Below are 25,068 nucleotides of genomic sequence, written 5' to 3' on the forward strand. Positions count from 1 at the left end.
AAGTCTAATCTGGACAATCGGGTTTGATTCCCCGCTCCTCCACATGAGCAGAGGTCTTTAATCTGGAGAACTGGGTTCAATTCCCCACTCCTCCCCATGAAGCCTGCTGGGTGACCTTGGGTCAGTCACAGTTCTCTCAGAACTCTCTCTGCCCCACCTACCTCACAAAGTGCCTGTTATGGGGAGGGGAGGGGAAGGGAAGGCAATTGTAAGCCGCTTTGAGACTCCTGACGGCAGAGACAAGTGAGGTTTAAAAACCAACTCTTCTTCTTCTTCATTCTGTGGACAAAACAAGATAAAAGGAAGAGGGGATTTTTTCCAGCTTTACCCTGCTTGCTGCAGCCCCCCTCCGCCCCGTGCTGCATCCCACTCTGCCACTGAGCGTCTTTTGAAACTCAAGAGCAACTTTTCAGGAGGGTGCAGGGATCTGCAGAAGAAAGGGAGGGGATCCATTCTGTGGACTTGTTCCATTCACAATTCGTAGGATCCAACCCAGTGCATGAACCAACCCTGGATAATGCCATGTCTCTGCAACAAGTGGACTATTTATGTCGGCACTGATAACTCTTTATTCCCTTAGCCCAAAACTATGCAGTGCCCTGAGATTAGAATGTGCATTCTTGTGAAGTCTGTAATAATAATTATATGGGCTTGATCAGATGAATACATGAAGCTGCCTTATACTGAATCAGACCCTTGGTCCATCAAAGTCAGTATTGTCTACTCTGACCGGCAGCGGCTCTCCAGGGTCTCAGGCAGGGGTCTTTCACATCACCTCCTTGCCTGGTCCCTTTAACTGGAGATGCCGGGGATTGAGCCTGGGACCTTCTGCACGCCAAGCAGATGCTGTACCACTGAGCCACGACCCCTCCCCAGACAAAGACTGAGATAAAAACCGGATGGCTTCTGTTTTGGATAAGGTTGTGTGTCTTATCTGATATTCAGTTCTCTTTGAGCTTTGTGGGAGGAAAGAGGGATGAACAGCGATCCGTGTGTGTGAACGGCCTCTTCTTGTGCCTGTCTGTGCGCTTTCAGAGCGAAAGCTGGGGGCCGGAAGCCTGTCCCTGCGTGCGGGGCATTCAGGGCTCCTCTCTGATGCCAGTCAACGTGCAGAGGAAAATAACCTTGGTCGGGAGGAATTTCCACCTCTATCAGGTAAGAGGAGCACTGCCAGAGACCCAGACGAATTTCTTTGGGAGCTTCAGCTGGTTCAAAACAAGGCAGCTGGGTTGGTAGCAGACAGCATTTTACAGGGATCGCATCTCACCAGCTTGTTCACCTTGAGGGAGTCTGCACAAGTCCTTACCCACTTGCCTGCCTGCTTGGTATGCGACAGCGCAACCCCCTGTGAGGTTGGCCAAGGGGCAGTCCACACGAGAGAGAGGGGCTAGATTTTTAACCCCAGGGTGGTGGCAGTGAAAAGCAGGACAAAACAGTGGCTAGTCTTGCCCCACACCCTGACAGAGATTACGACAGCCCATTATGGATGTAGTGATCCATTAAGGTATCCCGAACCCAGACTGTTTAAAGGTCAAAAGCAGCCCTTTAAATTGGGCTTGGCGTGGTGTGGTGGATGGAGTGTCGGATTAGGATCCTGGAAGACGCAGGTTCAAATCCCCACTTCTGCCATGGAAGCTCACCAGGTGACCTTGGGCCTGTCACAGACTCTCAGCCTGACCTACCTCACAGGGTTGTCATGAGAACATGGAGGAGGGGAGAACTATGTTCTAAGCTGCCCTGAGTCCCAGCTGTGGGGGAAAGCGGGATATAAATAAAAAAAATAAAACTAACTGCCAGTCAGCACAGCTGACATAAAATTGGCGTGGTATTCTCCATTCGGTTAGCCTCATTTAACGTAAACAGCCTCTCCCAGAGACATTTTGCCACAGTGTTCAGCACCAGACAAGTAAAACAAGGACCTGTTTCTGGAGGAAGGGGGGATGAAGAATATGTGGTTGTGCTCTGAGGGAAGCAAGAGGCGTGGAATGGATTCCAGAGCACAGTGGTGTGGGAGGCAGGGGACGGGGAGGGGGAAATCTCGGTCTGCCTGACAAAAGCCCTGCAATCCTTCCTGCTTAAGGACCAGCTGTGGGACTATGAGTGTGCTTTGATTCTGGAGGGCAAGACTTTGGTGGTGGATGCGTATATCGAACGAGACGAAACAAATCCGTCCCTTTGCTATATCACGTGCCAGCTGCACCAGGTAAGACCTTCACGTGAGACAAGTCTGCCCTGGAATTGCTGACGTTCAAGTCCAGCTAATGAGGAGTAGGGGTAAGAGCCAGTGTGGTGTAGTTTCTAGAGCGTTGGACTGTGTGTGTGTGTGTGTGTGTATGTGTGTGTGTGTGTGTGTAAAGTGCCGTCAAGTCGCAGCCATCTTAAAGCGACCCCGGTGAGCTTTTCAAGGCAAGTGATTAAGCAGAGGGGGTTTGCCATTGCCTGCCTCTGCAGTCTTCCTTGGAATTCTCCCTTCCAAGTACTGACCCAGCTTAGCTTCCAAGATCTGACAAGGTTGGGGTATAGCATACCATTCCACATCCCTGAGTGTTGGGCTAGGGTCCAAGGTATCTGGGTTTGAATTCACACAGTGCCAGTGAAGTCAGTCACACGCTTTCAGCCTCAGCTACCCTCACAGGGTTGTTGCGAGGATAAAAGGGGAGAAGGAGGAGCCATGTATGCCACCTTGAGGTCCCTGGAGGGGAGATTGAGATGAAAAAAGGTGTGAGATAGAATGGTGACACTGGTTGCTTATGCATGGTACTTTCACTCACGTTTGCCCCCGGGCCTATCTCAGTTGTTCCTTGGGGTTGCAACTTGAGGGCAAATTCTACCACCACCACCACCAAGAACTGTTTAATAGTTCCTTTCAAGGACTGATGTTTTGGTCTTGTTGCAGTACAGCTACTCAGCCCCCCAGCTGGAATTCAGTGCTGCGATTTTCGTGCAGAGGAAGCGGCGCCTCCGTGTGGACAGCATAGAAGATCTCCATGGTATGGGCACAGGGCTGGGGGGGAAGCACATGAGCCTCGCGCTCAGTCCTGATCTGCATGGGGCACCCGTGAACCTGCTATCGTTAAGAAGAAGAAAAAGCTGGGAGCTCCATTTCTCTGGGAGCTCCTAAAGCAACACCAATAATCTGTTCTACTAATGAATTTGTCGAGATTCTCACAGGTAGTTGAGTGCAGCTTTCTGCATCGAGTGGCTGGAGGGGAGAGTTTTTGCATTGGGGCAAGAATTAAATAGAAGCGGGCACCTCTTGACTCCCCCCCCCATTTGGGGAGGGGCTGTGGCTCAGTGGTAGAGCACCTGCTTGGCATGCAGAAGGTCCCAGGTTCAATCCCCGTCATCTCCAGTTAAAGGGACTAGGCAAGTAGGTGATGTGAAAGACCTCTGCCTGAGACCCTGGAGAGCCACTGCTGGTCTGAGTAGACAATACTGACTTTGATGGACCAAGGGTCTGATTCAGTAGAAGGCAGCTTAATGTGACTCCCCCCCCCAAAAAAAAAAACTTACACAGAGAACTATAAATAGTTCCTGTGCTGCCTCCTACCCAAACTTGGGGGTGGGGTGGAGAAAGGGGATGAAATCCCCCGGACAAATTCAATGTGGATCAGCGAGGGTTCTCTACCAGGAGGTGTCCAACTCTCTTGGCTGGAGGGGAGAGGAAGGCTGCACAGGAACCTCTGCACCGCCAGACCGTTTCTTGACAACCTTCAGCCCCCTTTAGGTTTGCAAATCACACTACCTTGGGGTGGAGGGAGCGAAACGTCACAGATTCTGCCTTGGAGAAGGCAAAGAGGCGACATGGTAGCCCCTCTAGTTGCTCGGTGGCGGAACATCTGCTTGGCATGCAGAAAGTCCCAGGTTCAATCCCCGGCATCTCCAGTTGAAAATGACCAGGTAGTAGGTGGTATGAAAGACCTCTATCTGCCTGAGACCCTGGAGAGTCGCTGCCGGTCTGACTAGACAATACTGACCTTGACGGACCAAGAGCCCAATTCAGTATAAGTTGGTTTCCTGTGTGTCCGTCCCTTCAGTGTCTCTGTCTCGCTTGCCTGTTACGTGCGGGGAAGAGGTGGTCCTGCAAGGCTCACCGGTGCCTGTGTCTGTGCGTCGCCCTTCTCTGCAGTAACTCTGTACAACTGCTCGGTGGGACACTCGGACTGCAGCCGCTGCCAGACTGCTGACGCCAAGTACAACTGCGTGTGGTGTGGCGGGGAACAGCCGAGCTGCCTCTTCCAGGACTCCTGCAAAGAAAAGGTGGCAGACGTGTGCCCGGCTCCGCTGATCCATTCTGTGAGTAAAAGCACTGTGGAGAGGAAGCTACGTTTTTGGTAGTGAGATCTTTCCTGTCTGACCAAGTGTGGTGTCATGGTTAAGAGCGGCGGACTGTAATCTGGAGAACCGGGTTCGATTCCCTGCTCCTCCACATGAAGCCTGCTGGGTGACCATGGGCCAGTCACAGTCCTCTCCGAACTCTCTCAGCCCCGCCTACCTCACAAGGTGCCTGTTGTGTGGAGGGGAAGGCGATTGTAAGCCGCTTTGAGACTCCATAAAGGTAGGGAAAAGCAGGGTATAAAAACCATCTCTTCTCCTCCTCCTCTGCCTCCTCCTGCTGCTGCTCTGTTGTCAAAAACTCCACAAGTGCTTTGCATAAAAATATTACATTACAAAAAAAAATAGAGGGTTAAGTCCTCCCCAAAGTAATCTTTTTTAAAACATTTTAAAACTAAACAAGGTAACATAAGAACATAAGAAAGGCCCTGCTGGATCAGACCAAGGCCCATCAAGTCCAGCAGTCTGTTCACACAGTGGCCAACCAGATGCCTCCAGGAAGCCCACAAACAAGACGACTGCAGAAGCACCATCCTGCCTGTGTTCCACCGCGCCCAAAATAATAGGCATGCTCCTCTGATACTAGAGAGAATAGGTATGCAGCATGACTAGTATCCATTCTAACTAATAGCCATGAATACCCCTCTCCTCCATGAATATGTCCACTCCCCTCTTAAAGCCCTCCAAGCTGGCAGCCATCACCACATCCTGAGGCAGGGAGTTCCACAATTTAATTATGCGTTGTGTGAAAAAATACTTCCTTTTATCTGTTTTGAATCTCTCGCCCTCCAGCTTTAGCAGATGACCCCGTGTTCTAGTATTATGGGAGAGGGAGAAAAACTTCTCCCTGTCCACTCTCTCCAAACCATGCATAATTTTATAGACCTCTATCATGTCTCCCCTTAGCCGCCTTCTTTCCAAGCTAAACAGCCCTAAGCGTCCTAACTGCTCCCCATAGGACAGTTGCTCTAGGGATCAGATGGGGCGTTGGAGCCAGTAAGTTGGGTAGGGAAGGCTGGGGTGAGGAAAACTGGCAATTGGGAAGGGGTGGATATAAAAACCAACTCTTTTTCTTCTTCTCTTCCCTCTTCCTCCTCCTCCTCCTCTTCTTCATTTTCTTCTAGAAGCTGTCTTCAGAGAGGGAATGGTGTGAATGGTGGCTTAGACATGGCTTGGGGAATTCTGCTTCGGGACCACTGGAACTCGGCAAACAAAAATGAGTTTGCAGAGTTGCATAATTTGTTTTTGCTAAATAAGGGAACTGTGCACAGGATGCTGGATTTAGGAGGCATGTGTTTTAGAGTGAGAAAGAAGGGTTGAGATTGGTGCAGGGGGAAAGGAATAGGTGAAAACAATGAAGGCCTTGGGATGGGGCTGATTTTGGCAACAAGAAAAGATTCCCCCATATAAAATCTGTGTATATTCTGTATTTCTAAGGAAACCAACAGTACATTTTAAATAAAACCTTGTTCCAAGGATTTTTTTTTTAAATTAATCCTCAAGATTCTTGCAAATCTGAAGATTGCACCAACTTTCTAATTCCGCCCAGACTTGCAAAAAGTAATCAAAAAATTTCAAAACAAGAAATCACTGAAAGATTTCATTTTTTGATTCTGTTGAAAACCCCGATGTGCTTCCTCCTTTTGGCTCAGTCCTTTTCCTACTATCACTTCAGAGGGACTGCGTGCATCACTGGAAACAAATTCCTGAGTACAAAATACATGTGCGCAGCGGGTGGGGTGAGTAAATTTCGGCTTTTATCTGCGATGTGCATGCAGGAGAGTCTCAGCCCCCTCTTTTGGTGCTCCCATGATCTTGCAATGAGAAGCGACTTTGAAGGCAAGCAAACAAGGATGGGTCCCCTGTGTGTTCGCAGGGAATTTTAATAGCAGCAGCCTTGAAAGGGAGGAGGGGGGGAAGAATCAATATCATTTAAATTTTAAAAGGCAGAGAGGCTTTTCCGAAGAAGTGGGTCTCGAAGGAGGGGAAGGGAAGCAGCTAACGGTGCAATCCTAAGCACAGTTACATCCTTCTGAATCCACTGAAGACGGTGGGCTCAGAGGGGGTGTGATTCGTTATATACATATATTCTTTATATATATATATTTACAATAATACAACATTAAAAAACAACCTTCTTAACAAACAAACATCGACCAGTTCTTATAAAACCTATAAAACATATAACTTTCTAAATAATCACTCTCTTTATGAACCACCACCAACAGAATCTAAACTTTTAAGCGTGTTCTCCATCCTGGATATAGTGGGATTCCATATTCTATCCAGTTCCTCTATGTTTTTGTTATTTTGATAGTAAGTTAATTTAATAAGCACATAGATCTCTCTTACTTTGTCAAACCAACTATTTAAGCTTGGAGAGTTCGCTTCTTTCCAGCATCTGGCAAAATTTATCCAGGGGTGTGATTCTTACTCGAACAGAACTGTAAATGCACGGGCGGCGGAGAGCGTTTGGAGAGTTTGCTTCAGGCATGAAGAGCCACCTAGACTTAGAAAGGCAGGAGCGGGAGGAGAAGACAGTGGCCTATCTGGGAGGTCAGCAGGTGAGGAGCGAAGAGAATGAGGAGGATAAGGAGAGATGAGACAGCGAGATTAAAAAGCAAGGGCAGACAGGGAGAGAATTTTAAACAGGAGCATTATGCTGAAGGGTTGCTGTCTCAAGGGCTGATGGAGGCAGACTGATAAGTCAGAATATAACCCTGAACAGAAAACAAACTGAATCCCTCTATTTGTAGATGGGCTTGCTGCCCCTTGACCTTCCTTGACCAGACTGTGTAAAAGAAGGTGCCGGAATGGTCTTGGCACTACTGGGGCAAAGACCGTGGACGGAAGTCATGTTTTTGCAATGTGTCATTAGGCCTGATGAGATAAGAGGGGTAGGGAGGGGCCGTGGCTCAATGGTAGAGCATCTGTTTGGCACGCAGAAGGTCCCAGGTTCAATCCCCGGCATCTCCAGTTAAAGGGACTAGAGGCAAGTAGGTGATGTGAAAGACCTCTGCCTGAGACCCTGGAGAGCCGCTGCCAGTCTGAGTAGACAATACTGAGCTTGATGGACCAAGGGTCTGATTCAGTACAAGGCAGCTTCATATGTTCATGTGGAATGGCCCTGCTGGATCAAAGTAGTGCTCATCAGCTAGCTCAGCCCTTCTTGACAGTGGCCCACTGGATACCCCAGAGAGGCTAGTAGTGTGGGGGTGATTCCCTTCCACATTATGAATTGGTCTAATGCAAACTAGAGTGCTATAGGCAGGGTGGCCCCCTGTTTTGTTGTGGAAATATAAAAAGAGCCCTGACGCTTCAGACCAGTGGTCCCTCTAGTCCAGCATCCTGATCCATGCAGTGGCAACCAGTTGCCCGGGAAAGCCAACAAACAAGGGCATAGAGGCCAAGGTCTCCGCGGCATGTTTTGTCTGAACACTAGTATACAGAGGTTTGTTGCATCTGGATACGGAGGTTGCCTTTAGTCACCCTGGCTGGTAGCCATATTCGATCACTCCCATGTGCCTGGGTCAGCGTGGTGTAGCAGTTAAGAGTGGCAGTTTGGAGCAGTGGATTGTAATCTGGAGAACCGGGTTTGATTCCCCACTCCTCCACATGAGTGGTGGAGGCTAATGTGGTGAACTGGATTTGTTTCCCCATTCCTATACACGAAGCCAGCTGGGAGACCTTGTGCAAGTTACAGCTCTCTCAGCCCCACCAACCTCACAGGGTGTCTATTGTGGTGAAGGGAAGGTGATTGTAAGCCAGTTTGAGTCTCCCTTAAGTGGTAGAGAAAGTTGGCATATAAAAATCAACTCTTTTTCTTTTTCTTCTTCTTCTTAAGTGGTAGAGAAAGTTGGCATATTAAAAAAAACTCTTTTTCTTTTTTAGATTTCTCCCTTAACCGGACTAGTCGAAGGGGGCACCAGAATCACCGTTGTGGGCTCGAACCTTGGCCAGAAGCACGAAGATATTGCAGACACAGTCACCGTGGCAGGAATCCCCTGTGAGGTTGATCCCTTAGCGTATGAGATCTCCAGCAGGTAAGTGCAGCCCTGCCCCACCCTGGACTCACATGAGTGGGATGGCTTTGGACTCCCTCTCCACTGTGACAGAATCCTCCCCTCCCACAGGGGCTCCTATCAAAAGTTACAGTTCCTGTTTGCTGCCTCTGTTGCCCCGCTATGTTTGTGTCATGTCCAGGTTAGTTGGAGCTCAAACTCCATTTTAAAAAATCTCAGAGAAACGTTTTTGATCATATTGGTTGGCTTGAATTGGCACAAATAGAGGAGGGAAATTTGCAGGGGAAACAGATGTACTTTATTTTACGATTAAGAGCGTGGTCTGTCTCTGGTTAATTCTGCTCCGGACTCAGTTGAGAGACCATCTCTGCGGTCACAGCCATTTGCAGAGCTAATTGCAGGGATTGGCTGTTTGTTGACGTTCGGCCAAAGGGCAGCGAGTGACCCTGCAGGCTTGGGCGAGTGATATCAGATGCAGTCTGAGAGACCGACATCCCTCAAGCCAGTGTGGTGTAGTGGTTAAGAGCAGTGGTTTGGAGCAGTGGAGCCTGATCTGGAGAACCAGGTTTGATTCCCCACTCCTCCATGTGAGTGGCGGAGGCTAATCTGGTGAACTGGATTTGTTTCCCCACTCCAACACATGAAGCCAGCTGGGTGACCACCTTGGGCTAGTCACACACTCTAAGCCCCACCTACCTCACAGGGTGTCTGTTGTGGGGAGGGGAAGGTGATTGTAAGCCGGTTTGAGTCTCCCTTAAGTGGTAGAGAAAGTCGGCATATAAAAACCAACTCTTCTTCTTCTCAAATGGCACGATCAAGATGGCAGGGGGTGCGGTGGAAAGGGGAGATGAAGCAAATGGTCTGTTTGAGCAGAGACCGGCACTTCTTCCAGAGGCTAGGGGAATGCGGTACTTAGAACTGGGGAGCCGGACGGTGCCCTAACTAGCCCCGTCCTTCACTGCATTCCAGCACCTCCCATTTCCCACTGAATAAACGTGGACAATCCGGACCGTCGTGTACCGCACTGAAGAAAGGTGCTTACAGAGCAGATCGTCCGGGTGACTCGTGTGAGCGACCCAAGCTGCACCCTGTGGGCGGGTGGTGGGGAGAGGCAGAGTTGCTTAACAGGATGAGCGTTCGACTGAGCAGTCTCTCATGCAGCCAGGCCGAGAGCTAAAAGTGCCCCCCTCTCATTAACTCAGGTTTAGAGCAGCCCATGTGGTGCACCTTGGTGGGGGATTCTTCTCCATCCTCTCTTCTGCCCTTATCCTGCAGTATCGTGTGCACCACAGGCGAAAGCGGGACAGAGAGGTCTGGGCATGTGGTCGTGGAGGTTCCTGGAGGAGGACAGGGGATCTCTGCTCACGTTTTCACTTACCAGGTAAGGTGGGCATCTGCTTTTCGTCACTCTGGAGCCTCGCACACCGGTTGTTCACCCCAGATTGGATGCTATTGGGAAGTGGTTAACCCCCCCCCCCCCACCTCCCCACAGCATTGTGGTGGTTTCATGAACTTCCCAGCTTTTCAGGGCTGGATTTAGCCACAGGGCATCCAGGGCCCCCACAGCCCTGTTCTTCTTTTATGGGGGGAAGAAGTGGAAGAGTCTGCAGGCGGCAGCTGCTGCTTGAGGCCACCTCCTCCAGCTCTCAGGTAGCCAGCCTGGCAGCGGTTGTGCATGCCTCCACCCCCTCTGGGGCATAGCCAGCAGCCAGCTCAGCAGCAGTCGTATGAACTTGCCTTAGGGTTGCCAAGTGCCCGGTGGTGGCAGGTAAAATTCCGCCGATCCACCGGGCTGCCCGCCGGCCAGCTGATGGCCGGCGGGCAATGTGTGCACACTCATGCACATGTGCGCACGCATCACTTTTGGGCAAACCCGAAAGTGACGTGGACACTCTAGCAATCTTGGATAAAACTCTATGGAAACCATAGGGGTTTGGCCGAGATTGCTAGAGCATCCGCGTGGCTTCCAGGTAAACCTGGAAGTGACGTAGGCTCATCACGCGCTGCAGCCACGGCCCCAGAAAGCTCCCGCCGGTGGAGCTACAGGGCCTGGCAAGCCTAACTTGCCCACCTTGCAAGGGGCAAGGGCCTCCCCTTGCTTGACCCTGGGGTGGCCCTGGCAGGAAGTGGTCCCCAGTGGGAGGAGGTTGCAGTGTTTCTGGGGCTCCATCCTGGACTTTTGGCCGGTCAGAGCTAGAGCAACTGCCCTATGAGGAGCGGTTAAAATGCTTAGGGCTGTTTAGAAAATAGAAAAGTTTTCACTCCATCAATGAAACGCTTGTAGAGATTAGGCCAAACTGATTTATTAATTTGGATGTTTAAACCCGGCTTTTCTCCCCGGTGGAGACCCAAAGCGGCTGAGATCTCAGTCTTCCAGCAGAAGAGGCAAATTGCCTAACAGCTAAAGCTGAAAAAAGGCACCCCAGGACACTGCTGCTACCTGGGAATCCAAGAGCCGCAGTGGATCCAAGAACCAACCCCACATGGCAAATGTGGTCTTTCAAGGAGAGCCTGGTATCATATTTGTACATTATAGTGCAATTTCGAACACACAAAAGGTTTTGCATGTTAAATACTGCCTCACATGCATAAGACGTGAATCTGCTTAACCACTGCTGCGTGTAACATATCAGGAGATACACCCGAGAGGCAGGACTGGCCTCATTGCTCCGCCATTCGCAAACACAATGATAACACGTAGCAGTTGCTGCTGCACATGGCATAAAGCTGCCCTCAGTCATACCCCGTGTATTAAACATAAAGTCCACGCATTTGCAATGGAAGTTGTATCAACTCTTCCATGAGATCCAGTTCCCACAAACCACAGTAGTGAGACTGCTTGGCTGTAACTGGGAACTGGGGGATTCCCCCCCCCCCACATAAAAGTGGCCCATAGGTCTGAGCATGGCTGTGGGAAGAGAGGACGACTCTTCGCAGTAGATCTGGCCCTTGCCTGGCTCTTACATCCAAAAGAATTAGGTGGTAGAATAGAGAATAGACCAGACTGTAGATGACAGGACACATTTTGGGATGCTTTAAGAGAGGGGGGTGGAGGTTTTCTCCTGTCTGTTCTATTGTTCTGTCTGCATGGAGCTTTGTGTATGGGGTGAGTGTGTTCAGAGGGAGCTGCGAAACGTTTTTTTCCTCAGCAGCAAGTATTTAAAAGCTAGGCATGGATGAAATTGTTCTGGTTTGTTTATACTGAGGGATCTGGTTGTTTAAAATGTCACTCTGAAGGGAACGTGACTGGTCATCACAGTCGCCTGTCTGAGAGGTGGTGGACATGGCTGTCTGCGTCGGAGCCCTTTTTGTTTAACGCCCGTTCCTTTCTTCCTTGGCCCGCAGAATCCGGAGCTGAAATCCTTTTCTCCATCTCGTGGCCCCAAGGCCGGAGGAACTCGCCTCACACTGACAGGATCCAAGCTATTGACAGGAAACCCCAGCAAAATCAGTATCCTGATTGGGCACCTCCCTTGCTACATGTAAGCGTTGGTGTCGGCTTTGTCGGGTATGGGCGGGGATCAAAGTCCTTAGCCAAAGGCCCAAGAGACTCTGATAAAAGGAAGTATTTCTTCACACAACGCATAGTCATCATCATATTTATTACAGCCAGAGGCCAGCATAAAATATAAAATATACATCCTTTGGTAAAAACCACACAGCTCCCACTTACATCATCTCATCCACGCTTACTAGTGTGAAGATTTATCCGTAAGATCTTTGCTCATCATTAGTGCTTTCCGTTTCCAACAGACATAAGAGCAGAATTTTGCTGCGGAGTGTGAGATAAAAGTCACCCTATCTTCCAGAAGATATTTTGCCAAAGAGGCCTCAGAGTTGTAAGAGTGTACAAACCGAGATAGCAGGAGAGTAATTAAACGATTTCTGGCATCATCATCATCAAGTTCGCAGCGGAACAGTATATGTGCTAGCGTCTCCACCATATCCATAGAACAAGAACATTTGCTTCCCTCTTCTGGGCAATGAAGAAACCTTCCCGAAAATACAGCTGTTGGAAGGGCATCAAATCGGGCCCAAGAAAAGGCCCATCTTAATGTAGGAAACAACGCATAGTTAAATTGTGTAACTCCCCATCCCAGGATGTGGTGATGGCTGCCAACTTGGAAGGTTTTAAGACAGGAGTGGACATGTTCATGGAAGTTAGGGCTATCCGTGGCTACTAGTCAAAATGAATACTAGTCACGATGCATACCTATTATCTAGTATCAGAGGAGCATGCCTATTATATTAGGTGCTGTGGAACACAGGCAGGATGGTGCTGCTGCAGTCGTCTTGTTTGTGGGCTTCCTAGAGGCACCTGATTGGCCACTGTGTGAACAGACTGCTGGACTTGATGGACCTTGGTCTGGTCCAGCATGGCTTTTCTTACGTTCTCATGTTCTTATGAAGCTATATGAATTGGGCCAAGATGCTGGGAGAAAAAGATGGACTCTTGGTCCCTGCACTGTGTCCTTGTTTGGAAATCTGCCTCCCCTGCCCCTTGGTGCTGGCTTGTATCTGATGTTGCCCATTTCAGGGAGTTTTCATATGGCCACCGATGGGACCTTTTTCTTTTGGTTTCCCCTTCCTCAAATTAAGCACAGCCTACTTGGGTTAAGGCATGCATTTTAGCCTCTCGTATCTCCCTCCCTCGCCCATGGTGGAGCCCGTCTCCCTCCATCTTTTCACCATCTCTGGGGCTAGCAGGCTCATTAATGGCCCCCTTTCTTGTGCTCTCCCCTCCCAGCCATTCTGAGATGCAGGAGGACAAGCTGCAGTGCCAGACGAGTCTCAGTAATGCGTCCGTGGAACTTCCTGTCGCCATCAAGTACGGGGATCAGGAACGGAGGCTGGAGGGTCCTTTCTTCAGGTACACCCTGGACCCCAACGTCACTTTTGCAGAACCATCCAAGAGCTTCCAGAGGTAATGAGTCTTGAAGAATAGTGTTGTAAAACTACCCAGAACCCATATAACACAGGAGGCTAAAATCATATTTAACGCATAGTTAAATTGTGGAACTCCCTGCCCCAGGATGTGGTGATGGCTGCCAGCCTGGAAGGCTTTAAGAGGGGAGTGGACATTCTTGAGATGGAATAAATGTGCATCCTTCTCTGAAGTTGTCTGTCTCTATGCAATTCCATCTTTTCTGGTTTCTTTTTCTTTTTTGCACAAATTTTTAGTGAGGAACTAGGAAAGAACAATTAGTGTGCATGGAAAAAAAGAATAAATTTTGCAATGGCAAGAAGCTTTTTGTATATTTTGGTCTACAATCCATGAGGGCTTAACGCCCAGCACACACACACAGGGTACTTCAGATGCTGATAGCACAATAGTTGCGCACACAAATGGGCTGGTAGATGTCCTTGCAAGTTTTATCTGGGTTTTTTAAAATAATTTTTATTATTTTCCATAAAATCATATATAAGCTTTTCAACAAATGCTTAGAAATAACTACATAAACATTCGTATCAAGATATATGTTTGTTGAAAACACATCATTTATAAGAGATTAAATAAGTGAAAACTTCCCCTTCATCCTCCTCCATCTTTCTATTTGCTTGTTTGGTCTTTTGCATTTAAAATTCTAATCCTAATGTTATTTTATATTATGTCTAACAATAACTTACTTATTGCATACTAATTTCATTTCAACCAAAGAAAATAAAAGGAAAAGCATAATATATCGTTTACAAACCTTGGATATTAAATATTATGTGTAATAATAAAAAATTGAAACAAACTATTCAGTATAAAGATAGGATTTAAGTATTGCAATTTTTTACCCATACCCTATTGATCAGTGGATTAGAACAAAGAATAACCTTGCAGTTTCCCCATATATGTTTGTCTCACAGTAAGCCCTCCATGCCTCCCATTCGCCCATCTTGCAAGTTTTAACTGTTAACCACCTATATTGGTGGTTCCAGGGCCCAAACTTGTGATTCCAGGGAATTTGTTAAGGTCACAGTGTGATCAGGGAAGTGTTATGGCTGTGGGGAGATGTGAGGGATTGGTATAGTGGTCACCAGTATTGTTTGTGTCTATATTTGTGTATTTCAGCGGCGGGAGGCAGATCCGAGTTCACGGGCATAATCTTGACGTGGTACAATGGCCGAAAATTCGTGTCACGGTTTCACCGCTGGAACGCCGTCGCCGGGGGCTGGGGAGATGGCGCAGGATTATCCCGGAAACTGAATGCCCCGAAAACGCTCTCTGTAGTGTCCAGCAAGTAGGTTGGACACCGTGGTGTTAAAAAAACATGTCAGGCAAACTGATTCTCAGTCTGTGGAGGAGAGTATCCTTTTCACTTACTACACAGGCAGGAGTGTGTAAATGAAACAGGATAGTCACTTTAGTAGGTGCAGGCCTCCCAGTTCTAGACCCGCCTGCTCCCCAGTGATAGGGGAGATTTTCAGAAGTCTGGCTTTGCTCTTATTTTTATCTCAGAAAAAAGTGAGGAAAACCAGAATCTTTTCTAGTCCTAGTCCCTCCCTTAGCCTGATTTTGAAGGAGACAAGCTTGTTTGTGAAAACAATGTGAAAAACAAAACAGTGTCATGTGAAAAACAAAAACTCCTTCCCTAATTCGGTATCTCCCCCATTGATTCATAACTTCCCGTTCCATTTACAGAAGAAGCCCCGGCATTAGCGTCAGGGGTGGAGAGGAGGATTCTTGGTTCTCTGTCGGGGCCTCGGCCATTGATTGTTCCTAGAGGCGTGATGTCAGGGCCCAGCCATTCACTGTCCCTCGTTTCCGATCCTAGTTTGAAGAGCCGTGTGAAGTGAACTCCTCCAACCTCATCCTGTGCCGGACGCCTGCCATTACGCCTCGGCCCCCCTCCATCCAAGTGAAGCTGGAGTTTGTGCTGGATAATCTCAGCTTTGACTTCGACTCTTTGCATCCATCCCGCTTCTCCTATGAGGTGGACCCCATCCTGAAGCCCCTGAATGCAGATGATCACACCAAACCCTATCGGCACAAGCCCGGCAGCGTCATCTCTGTGGAGGTAATGGAGCACCCGGTTCCCCTAACAGCATGCAGTCTCGAGCCACAGCCGGTCGATGACGCTTGAAAGAGGTCCTCCTCTCCCATGCTGCTTAGCACGTCAGTTTCCTTCCAAAGCCTTGCATCTGTCGCAGCTGGACAATTTCCTTACCTTGGTTCCCTTGTGCTCTTTCCTCCAGGGAGAGAATCTGGACCTGGCCATTTCAAAAGATGAGGTGGAAGCCAGAATTGGCGTTGGGATCTGTGGAGTCAAGACCCTCACAAAGCACCATCTCTATTGTGAACCCCCGTCCGAGCAGCCTGCGCCTCTGCACAGAGCCAAGCGGGAGGGCACAGACTCGCTGCCAGAGTTCACAGTAAGGGGTGGATATTGGAAACAGAGGAGTTTGATCTGGGCGGGTGGAAGGCCATTAGAAGGAGCTCAGTAGAATGGAATGATCATTTCTTAAAATATTAGATTTATATGCATATTTGTTTGGCTTAATATTTGACTTATTAATGATCTACTAACTTGCAAAGCAAACGTAGATAATCTGTTGGAAAAGATCAAGCTTGATCCCCTGTCATTGTGTCTCCAAGGCTTCGTTTGAACTGCAGTTGTTTTTACTAAGATAGATTTTCAGGCAATGAGCAGCACACCTTCCCCCTTCCCATGAGCCTTCTCTGCTGCCTTCTGTGTTAATGACATGGGGAGGGGATCTTGTGCTGCGGCCCACCAAACAGGGAGATGGAAAAGTGTCACATGAGGAGACTTAAATGGAGTTGGTGCCCGTTTTAGCTACTTATGCCGAAGGCTGGGTTCAGATTCTGCAATCAGCCATGATTTGCCAACCATGGTTTGATCAAATCCCAGTTAGTTTTGACATCTGAATGTAGATGGTTTAGCGAACTACGGGTTGTTGGTCGGCACCAAACCTGGATTTTGAACTAGGGTTTGTAGCTGGTTTGTACTAATTGTGGTTTGCTACAGTGCGAGAGTCAGCGTGGTGTCGTGGTTAAGAGTGGTGGACTCTTAATCTGGTGAACCGGGTTCGATTCCCCTCTCCTCCCCACGAAGCCTGCTGGGAGCTCTCTCAGCCCACACAGAGGCAGGCAATGGCAAACCACCTCCAAACGTCTCTTGCCTTGAAAACTACAGGGTTGTCATAAGTCAGCTGTGATTTGATGGCACTTTCCACACAGTGCCTGTATTTATAAACAGTGTTTTTTAAAGTAATGTTACCTACTAAAAAAGAGATGGCAATATGGGGAGGATATCCTCCTTGCTGGGAAGTGAGAGAGAGGCAAGAAGCAAGCAAAAGAGAGATTGAGTCACAAATTGGGATTTGTCACTTAAGTCTCGTATGCAAGCCAGAGTTTTGCACCAACTGCGGTTGATCATGGCGTCAGAATTCAGCCCACCCAACCTCAAGACATTCTCGTCTTCCCCAACAGCCATTGACAATCCACTTGCCAAAATATTTGTCTTGTTCTCTTCAAAAACCACTTTTGGCCATCACCCTTTGCAGCAAGGGCCCTGGATCCTTGGAGACCCACAGTGGAGCACACTTCTCCATCCTTCCTTCCTCCTGCAGGTTCAGATGGGGAACAAAAACTTCCGGCTGGGTCGCGTGCAGTATGACACGGAGAGTCAGCTCACCTTCCCCCTGGAGGCCCAGATTGGCCTAGGCGTGGGAGCCTCTTTTGTTGCTTTGATCGTGCTAATCATTGTTTTCATCTACAGGTGAGGAATAAAAGTAAAGCATGAACCTTTGGGTCATTTATTCATGGGAGTTTTACCTGACGTTCGTTGCTGGCTGGACCCACACTTTCCTGTTGGGAGTCTCTGCACCGGCAGTCTTCCAGCTCAAACCAAATGCTGCTTTGTAATTGGCTTACTTCTAGTGCTTACTGTGAGAGAAATCCCCCCCACAAAAAAACCCAGTTGCCACATGAAAAAGCATTTTAAGAACAATAACAAAAAAAGGAGCAATCTGGAAAGGCGGGGGAGAGAAATCCAAGCCTCGGTTTTAAAAAGCCTTTCTTGTGCTCAGAAAGAGCTCTGAGGAAGGAGGAAGTATTTCAATCCCTGCCTCTGGACATGTTGCTTTGCAACTGGCTGTGAGCGAAACCAAGCTTGCATGCCCTGCACTTTGCCTTATGCATGGGGATTTCATCCGGGCTTTGCTCAGGGAAGATGGAAGAGTTGGGTTAACAGAGGAATGGGAAGACCCGGACATTGCGAGGGCTGGGCACGAGGTCATCTCTAATGGACGGAAAACTCGTGCATAAGTCCAAGGAACAACCAAGACAGACCAGGGGGGGCAAACGTGAGCGAAAGTACCCATGCATAAATGGCCTTTGAGAGCAGGATTCTGTTCCATAGGCCCAGCCAGGCCACTGCAACTTAGAGCCAGAATAATTGTGACGACACCCTTGTGACTGACACCACAATGCCGCTGCCATTTTAAAGACGTTTTAGAATGCTGCATTTCCCCCTGGAAGTGCCTTTCCAGGAGCTGAAACAGTTAAGGCTGGAGGGAAAGAAGGGTGTTTTAGCACTTGGGGAAAAAAAATGGGGGAGGGGGACAAGAGCACCGTGCTACAGGCCCAATCAGGATCAGGCACTCGTGGCATTTTAAAATGTCTTTAAAATGGTAGCGCATTTCAGTTTGGCTCTTAGAGAGGCCAGTTCAACAACCTGCTCCGGTGCTCTGCTTTTTGGCAACCCAGGAATCTCCTATGGCCCTTCCTTGAAAGGTCTGTTTGGAATTTGTAGATTATTGTAAACGCTTTCCTCTCCTGCAATTTTTTTTTTTAAAGGCCAAACAGGTAGCATATGTATCTCATACAGTGGGGAGCTGGGTGGGCGGATTTCCACCCTCACCCCACCCCCAGGCACTGCTGAAGGGAGTGTGATGCTGTTATCAGAAGGTGTCGAGAGGCAGAGAGAGACGTGGAGGAGTGCAGATTCTGAATGGGCAGCGGAACCCCGGGTCAGCAAGTAATGTCATCTCCTGTCTGTGGTGGGTTCTGCTCTCCATTCTGTAGCTGCACGCCTGTCCCATGTGGCAGCGGGAGCCCCGCTGTCTCCGTCAACACCTCCTGACTACACCACGCTGGAGAGCCAGCATGGTGTAGTGGTTAAGAGTGGTGGTTTGGAGCGGTGGACTCTGATCTGGAGAACCGGGTTTGATTCCTCACTCCTCCACATGAATGGTGGATGCTAATCTAGTGAACCGGATGTGTTTTCCCACTCCTACACATGAGTCCAGTTGGGCTAGTCACAGCTCTCTCAGCCCCACCTACCTCACAGGGTGTCTGTTGTGGGAAGGGGAAGGTGATTGTAAGCCGGTTTGATTCTTCCTTAAGTGGGAGAGAAAGTCGGCATATAAAAACCAACTCTTCTACTTTTTCCATTAAGGGCACCACATCCCCCTTCTTCTTCTTCAGTACTCACTGGTAGGAGGAGGGATGTGCTCCCTGTGACCTACCCATGAGCCTTTGCAGTCAGGGATGAACCCTCTTCTCAAGTGGGGCCTCCAAAAACAAAGGGCCTGCCTGCAAGTTCAGCCTGTCACAGACCACTGCAGCCCCTCTGCTTTCTGCCCCTTATTCCTGTGATATTTTGTGCCTTCCCATAGCATACAGGATACATCACAAATGTCGTGCATGCCGTAAGATTCAATACAGCACATGCATAATTTCATATAGGAACTGCACATATGCACTTCCCATGCTGGCTTAAGCCACAGTGTAGCCCTCATTGGTGACCCCAGGCACAATGATACAAACGGTCGTTTCCCATACCCTTTAGACCCGTGTGTTTATCATGGGCCTTTGTTTTACATCTCCACGACTGCCAGCTGAATAGAATTGCTAGAAAATGCACCTGCATCAAAAGTCTTTTCTGTCTCCACTTTTTATCCCACTCCAACAGTGAATATGCATCCCTCTGAAATTACAGGTCAATGCCTGACTGCACATTTCCCCTTGAATTCCAATCATTGCACACCCAAGTCCAATTAATGTCAAAAGGCCCTCAACATTTGAAGCTGCCTTATGCTAGGACAGACCATTGGTTTATGAAGGTCCATATTGATTGGCAGTGGGTTTCCAGAGTCTCATCAAGAGGTCTTTCGCATCACCTGATACTGATACCTTTTAACTGGGGACAGCAGGGATTGGGGAGGGGCTGTGGCTCAGTGATAGAGCATCTACTTGGCATGCAGAAGGTCCCAGGTTCAATCCCTGGCATCTCCAGTTAAAGGGACTAGAGGCAAGTAGGTGATGTGAAAGACCTCTGCCTGAGACCCTGGAGAGCCTCTGCAGGTCTGAATAGGCAATACTGACTTTGATGGACCAAGGGTCTGATTCAGTATAAAAATCAGCTTCATGTGTTCATGTGCAACCAGGACTTTCTGCGTGCCAAACAGAGGCTGTGCCACTGAGGCAAATCCTTCCCCTGATTAGATATTTTCAGCATGAATTCTCCACTATTTATTCCAGTTACCTTGATGGGTTTTGTGCTTCCAAATGTGGCTGATTTTCTAGCACAATTTGAGAACAAGGTTGGGAGGCCAGGCATCAACTTTTTCTTCTTCTTGCTTTCAGGAGAAAGAGCAAACAGGCTCTGCGGGATTACAAAAAAGTTCAGATCCAACTAGAAAACCTGGAAACGAGCGTCCGAGATAGGTGCAAAAAAGAATTCACAGGTATCTATCGTGTTTGTATGCTGCCCTCCTTCCGAAGAATCCAGGGTGGCATGCATGTTGTTCTCGTCTACATGTGGTGGGAGTCACGAGAGAGAACGTCCAGGTGTGGCCAGCTGTTGATCTTTGTGCCCCTCTTGTGGGCTTCCTGGAATCTTTCCAGTGGCCGCTGTAAGGACAAGGTGCTGAACCAAATGATCTCTTGGGTCGTTTATGCACGGGAGTTTTACCTGAGGTTTGTTGCTTGCTAGACCCACACTTTTCTGTTGGGAGTCTATGCATCAACAGTCTCCATGCTCAAATCAGGAAGTATTTTAATTCCTGCCCCTTGAAATGCTGGGATGGATGGATGGATGGATGGATGGATGGATGGATGGATGGATGGATGGATAGATGGATGGATAGATGGATGGATAGATGGATGGATAGATAGATAGATAGATAGATAGATAGATAGATAGATAGATAGATAGATAGATAGATAGATAGATAGATATGCTGCTTTGTAATTGGCTGCAGTGAGAGAAAGGTTCCCTCCCCCCCAAACCCAATTGCCACATAAAAAAGCATTTAAAGAACATAAAACAAAAAATGGAGCAATCTGAAAAGAAGGGGGGAATCCAAGCCTCAGTTTTAAAAAGCCTTTCTTCTGTTCAGGAAGAGCTCGCAGGAAGTATTTGAATCCCCACCTCTGGACTTGCTGCTTTATAATTGGCTGTGAACATAACTAAGCTTGCGTGTCCCACACTTTGCCTTCTGCACAGAGATTTCACCCGGGCTGAGTTCAAGGGAGAGGGAAGAATCGTGTTAACAGAGGAACGGAAAGTCCCGGGATTTGTGAGGGCTGGCAGCGAGGTCATCCCTAATGGAAGGAAAACTCATGCATAATTCCAAGGAACAACCAAGACAGACCGGGGTGTGTGTGTGTGTGAACATGAGTGAAAGTTCTCATGCATAAACGACCTCAGTGTGTTCCAGCAGGAATCTTCTTTGGCTCTTAGCAGCACTGCTGTCCCTCCTTTTGGACTTCTTCTCATAACTCAAGACGCTTCCTTTCTTTCCAGACCTCATGACGGAGATGATGGATCTCACTAGTGACTTGGTTGGCACTGGAATTCCTTTCTTGGATTACAAATCCTATGCAGAGCGCATCTTCTTCCCTGGTCACCGTGAGTCACCGATACAGAGAGGTCTGGACGTACCAGAATGTCGGAGGCAGACGGTCGAACAGGGCTTGGTGCAGCTTTCCAACCTCCTCAATAGCAAACTCTTTCTTACCAAGGTAAACCGACACACTCATCAGATGGGGCCAGCCCTGTGCCAAAGATGCAAAAACCATGCTGCAGAGCAGAATCCAGTGCCTCCAGGGCTCATGTTTGTAGCTCTAGTTGTACAGAAAAATCTGAAATTGTGTAAGCAGCATCAGATAAAAGTTTAGAAAGCAGACAGGATCAGGATGTCTGACTAGTGCTCATCACAATGGGTTGGATTCAGCAATTTGCTCATGCCAGGATTGCAGAGCTTCCCTGCTTTCCCCTCTTTCTACTGGTGTTTCCATCCCTGGGAAAGTTGATTCCCATGTGTTGTAGGACTCTTGTGGAGTCATAGTCACATGGGTCCCTGGGCTGCCGTGGGGGGTGGGGGGGGAATCACTGTCTCCCGTCTTCCATCATCACAGCACTGATGGAAGCAGGTTAAAATTTAAAAGCAAATTAAAAATATCACAGCTCCAGTGATGGAAGAGGCAGGAAGGACAATGGTGCTCCCGTCCGGCTAATGAGGCGCTGGTCAATACTGCTGAGTAGTCACAGTGGATTGAATGATTGGAGTCCCTTTGGCCTGGCTCTAGTGAGAGGAGCCTTGCTGTGGAGGAGGCGGGCCAGCATGGTGTAGTGGTTAAGAGCGGCGATTTGGCGCGGTGGACTCTGATCTGGAGAACCAGGTTTGATTCCCCACTCCTCCACATGAGAGGCGGAGACTAATCTGGTGAACTGGATTTGTTTCTCCACTCCTCCACGTGAAGACAGCTGGGTGACCTGGGCTAGTCACAGCTCTTTCAGTTCCACCTACTTCACAGGGTATCCGTTGTGGGGAGGAGAAGGGAAAACAATTGTAAGTTGGTTTGATTCTTCCTTTAGTGTTAGAGAAAGTCAGCGTATAAAAACCAAATCTTCTTTTGTCGGGACAAGAGTCTTCACTGAGTGAAGTTGCTACAGATTTCATTACTAGCAAAATTCATTTCCCCTTCAATTGGCTGTTCAGGTCCCCAGCAAAACAACTATTTCCTAACATTGCGATGGTGGGTCTTTCCCCTTGGGTCCAGTTCATCCACACCCTGGAGATCCAGCGGACATTCTCTCCAAGGGACCGGGCTTATGTCGCTTCCCTCCTCACGGTCTCCTTGCATGGGAAGCTCGAGTACTTCACAGACATCCTCAAGACGCTGCTGAATGACTTGGTGGAGCAGTACGTGGCCAAGAACCCCAAACTGATGCTGCGAAGGTGAGGATATGGACAGGAAAGAGGGCCCCGCCATTTTCCTCTTCAGGCTAGGCTTTTGGGAGTAGTTGTTAATTCAAACCCAGGAGCAGCAGAGACTACCTCAGCATGAACAGCCTAATAGAGCAGCATCCCCTTTCCTAGGACGCTGTTGATATATCCCACTTCCCATCTTCAGGGCATATCCTTTGTGGATAACTGGGCCAGTCTTCTGTGGCTTTACACAAGTACTTTGCTAGCCATGCTGATTCCAGGAGGGACAGGACCCATAATTAATGTGGGTTCTCTTTCAGGACAGAAACAGTGGTGGAGAAGCTGCTGACCAACTGGATGTCCATCTGTCTGTACGCGTTTGTAAGGGTAAGGCACCCCTCCTGTCTATTTGAGTGTGTGTGTGTGTGGGGGGGGGGAACAGCTCAAGATGGAATGCCAGGTCCTGCTAGAATATATTCAGTCGTTCATTCAAATAATAGATGCATTGTCTTTCTGCCTGACTGCAGGCCTCGAACTAAACTCAAAGTAAGAGAAAACTAAGATACAACCAATATAATAAGTTCTCTTTAAGGGATTAGGTACTGGGGGAAAACAGGAATGTAGGATGCCTCCTCCCAATCCTTGCTGATTGAACACATGAAGCTGCCTTCTACTGAATCAGACCCTTGGTCCACCAAAGTCAGTATTGTCTACTCAGACCAGCAGAAGCTCTCCAGGGTCTCAGGCTGAGGTCTTTCACATCACCTGTTTGCCTAGTCCCTTTAACTGGAGATGCCAGGGATTGAACCGGGGACCTTCTGCATGCCAAGCAGATGCTCTGCCACTGAGCCATGGCCCCTCCCCTATTGTTCCAACTACCGCTCTTTAAAGCATACGGAATGGCCACAGGGGAAACGGCCCTCCTTCCAGAAGTTGGCTGGAAACCAGAGCTGGGAGGCACAGGGTGTTTTGCCCCCTAGGGGTGGGGGCTTGTTTGCCCAGGAATTGAATGTTTTGCCCTAGCATGGGTGTGCCAAGAGCTGGGGAGGAGAAATCAAGGGTGGCACTCTGAATCCAGAACCAAGGGGTCATCTCTAATTTTCGTTGGCAGTAAATTAGGACTATGACCCATACATTGTACCCTTCAAAACTGTGAAAATATGATCTCCTGCTGACATTTATGGGAAGTCCGTTTTCAGTCTTGGCAAAAGCAGGGTAGCTGCCAGTTAAACCATAGTGTAAAAAGGTAAAGGGAGTCCCCTCTGCAAGCACCGGGTCATTCCTGACCCATGGGGTGACGTCACATCCCGACGTTTGCTAGGCAGACTTTGTTTACAGGGTGGTTTGCCAGTGCCTTCCCCAGTCATCTTCCCTTAACCCCAGCAAGCTGGGTACTCATTTCACCGACCTCGGAAGGATGGAAGGCTGAGTCAACCTTGAACTGGCTACCTGAACCCAACTTTCGTTGGGATTGAACGCAGGTCTTGAGCAGAGCTTGGGACTGCGGTACTGCAGCTGACCACTCTGCGCCCCGGGGCTCATAGTGAGGGACTCATTAAAAAAGGAACCCCATTTTTTACATCTCTCTCTCTCTCTCTCTCTCTCTCTCTCTCTCTCTCTCTCTCTCTCTCTCTCTCTCTCTCTCTCTCTCTCTCTCTCTCTCTGTGTGTGTGTGTGTGTAGCTGGAATGGCCCAGAGTGGCCAGGTGGAGGTCTGAAGCCTCCCCCACCCTCATCTGCATGATGGCTGATGAGGCCTTTTTCCATTCCTCCACCAGGACTCTGTTGGGGAGCCGCTCTACATGCTCTTCCGGGGCATCAAGCACCAAGTGGACAAGGGGCCAGTGGACTGGGTGACCGGGAAGGCCAAGTACACCCTGAATGACAACCGCCTTCTCCGAGAGGACCTGGAGTATCGCACCCTGGTGAGAACAGCTGAAGCTCTTGCTTGGGAACGGCCAGTGTCTGGCCTCAGGTTCAGACGTCTTGTTCCAGCCACCCGAAGAATCCAGGTCGCTTCTCCAGGCCCTTTTCCTGGGCCAGAGCCAGCGTGGTGTAGTGGTTAAGAGCGGTGGACTCTAATCTGGAGAACCGGGTTTGATTCCCCACTCCCTCCACATGAGCAGCAGACTCTAATCTGGAGAACCGGGTTGGTTTCCCCACTCCTCCTTGGCCTAGTCACAGCTCTCTCAGCCCCACCTACCTCACAGGGTGTCTGTTGTGGGGAGGGGAAGGGAAGGTGATTGTAAGCCGGCTTGATTCTTCCTTAAGTGGCAGAGAAAGTCAGCATATAAAAACCAACTCCTCTTCTTCTTTTCTCCATCTCACTTCCCAGCAGCATCTCCATCCTGGAGCAGTTGCTCCTTGCTCCTTGATGCCTCTGTCCCAAGAAGTAGTTCAGGTTCCTAGGATTCATTCCAACCCATTCCTCCTTCTAGCTGGGCAGGCTCACTTCAAAAGGATGACAGCGCAAGAGTAATTGTTTTGAGTGTCTCTGTGGGCCTTTTGGCTGAGATCAGAGCCAGATGCTTTCCCAGAAAATG

General features: G+C 48.9%; 1 protein-coding gene across 1 annotated transcript in view; it reads left to right on the forward strand.

The window, feature by feature from the left end:
- Positions 1-25,068, forward strand: part of PLXNB1 (plexin B1) — a 151,240-nt gene that overhangs the window by 114,723 nt on the left and 11,449 nt on the right. Inside the window, exons 13-29 of the mRNA XM_056866889.1 lie at positions 1,036-1,155; positions 2,081-2,203; positions 2,897-2,990; positions 4,130-4,296; positions 8,227-8,378; positions 9,633-9,738; positions 11,703-11,839; positions 13,105-13,281; positions 14,419-14,587; positions 15,122-15,364; positions 15,543-15,719; positions 16,938-17,086; positions 19,957-20,057; positions 21,119-21,336; positions 22,378-22,556; positions 22,847-22,913; positions 24,304-24,450. Of these exons, the coding sequence (XP_056722867.1) occupies positions 1,036-1,155; positions 2,081-2,203; positions 2,897-2,990; positions 4,130-4,296; positions 8,227-8,378; positions 9,633-9,738; positions 11,703-11,839; positions 13,105-13,281; positions 14,419-14,587; positions 15,122-15,364; positions 15,543-15,719; positions 16,938-17,086; positions 19,957-20,057; positions 21,119-21,336; positions 22,378-22,556; positions 22,847-22,913; positions 24,304-24,450 (2,526 nt within the window). The remainder of the gene's footprint in view (positions 1-1,035; positions 1,156-2,080; positions 2,204-2,896; positions 2,991-4,129; positions 4,297-8,226; positions 8,379-9,632; positions 9,739-11,702; positions 11,840-13,104; positions 13,282-14,418; positions 14,588-15,121; positions 15,365-15,542; positions 15,720-16,937; positions 17,087-19,956; positions 20,058-21,118; positions 21,337-22,377; positions 22,557-22,846; positions 22,914-24,303; positions 24,451-25,068) is intronic.

Source organism: Euleptes europaea, chromosome 1 (genome assembly GCF_029931775.1).
Source record: "Euleptes europaea isolate rEulEur1 chromosome 1, rEulEur1.hap1, whole genome shotgun sequence".
NCBI lineage: Eukaryota > Metazoa > Chordata > Lepidosauria > Squamata > Sphaerodactylidae > Euleptes > Euleptes europaea.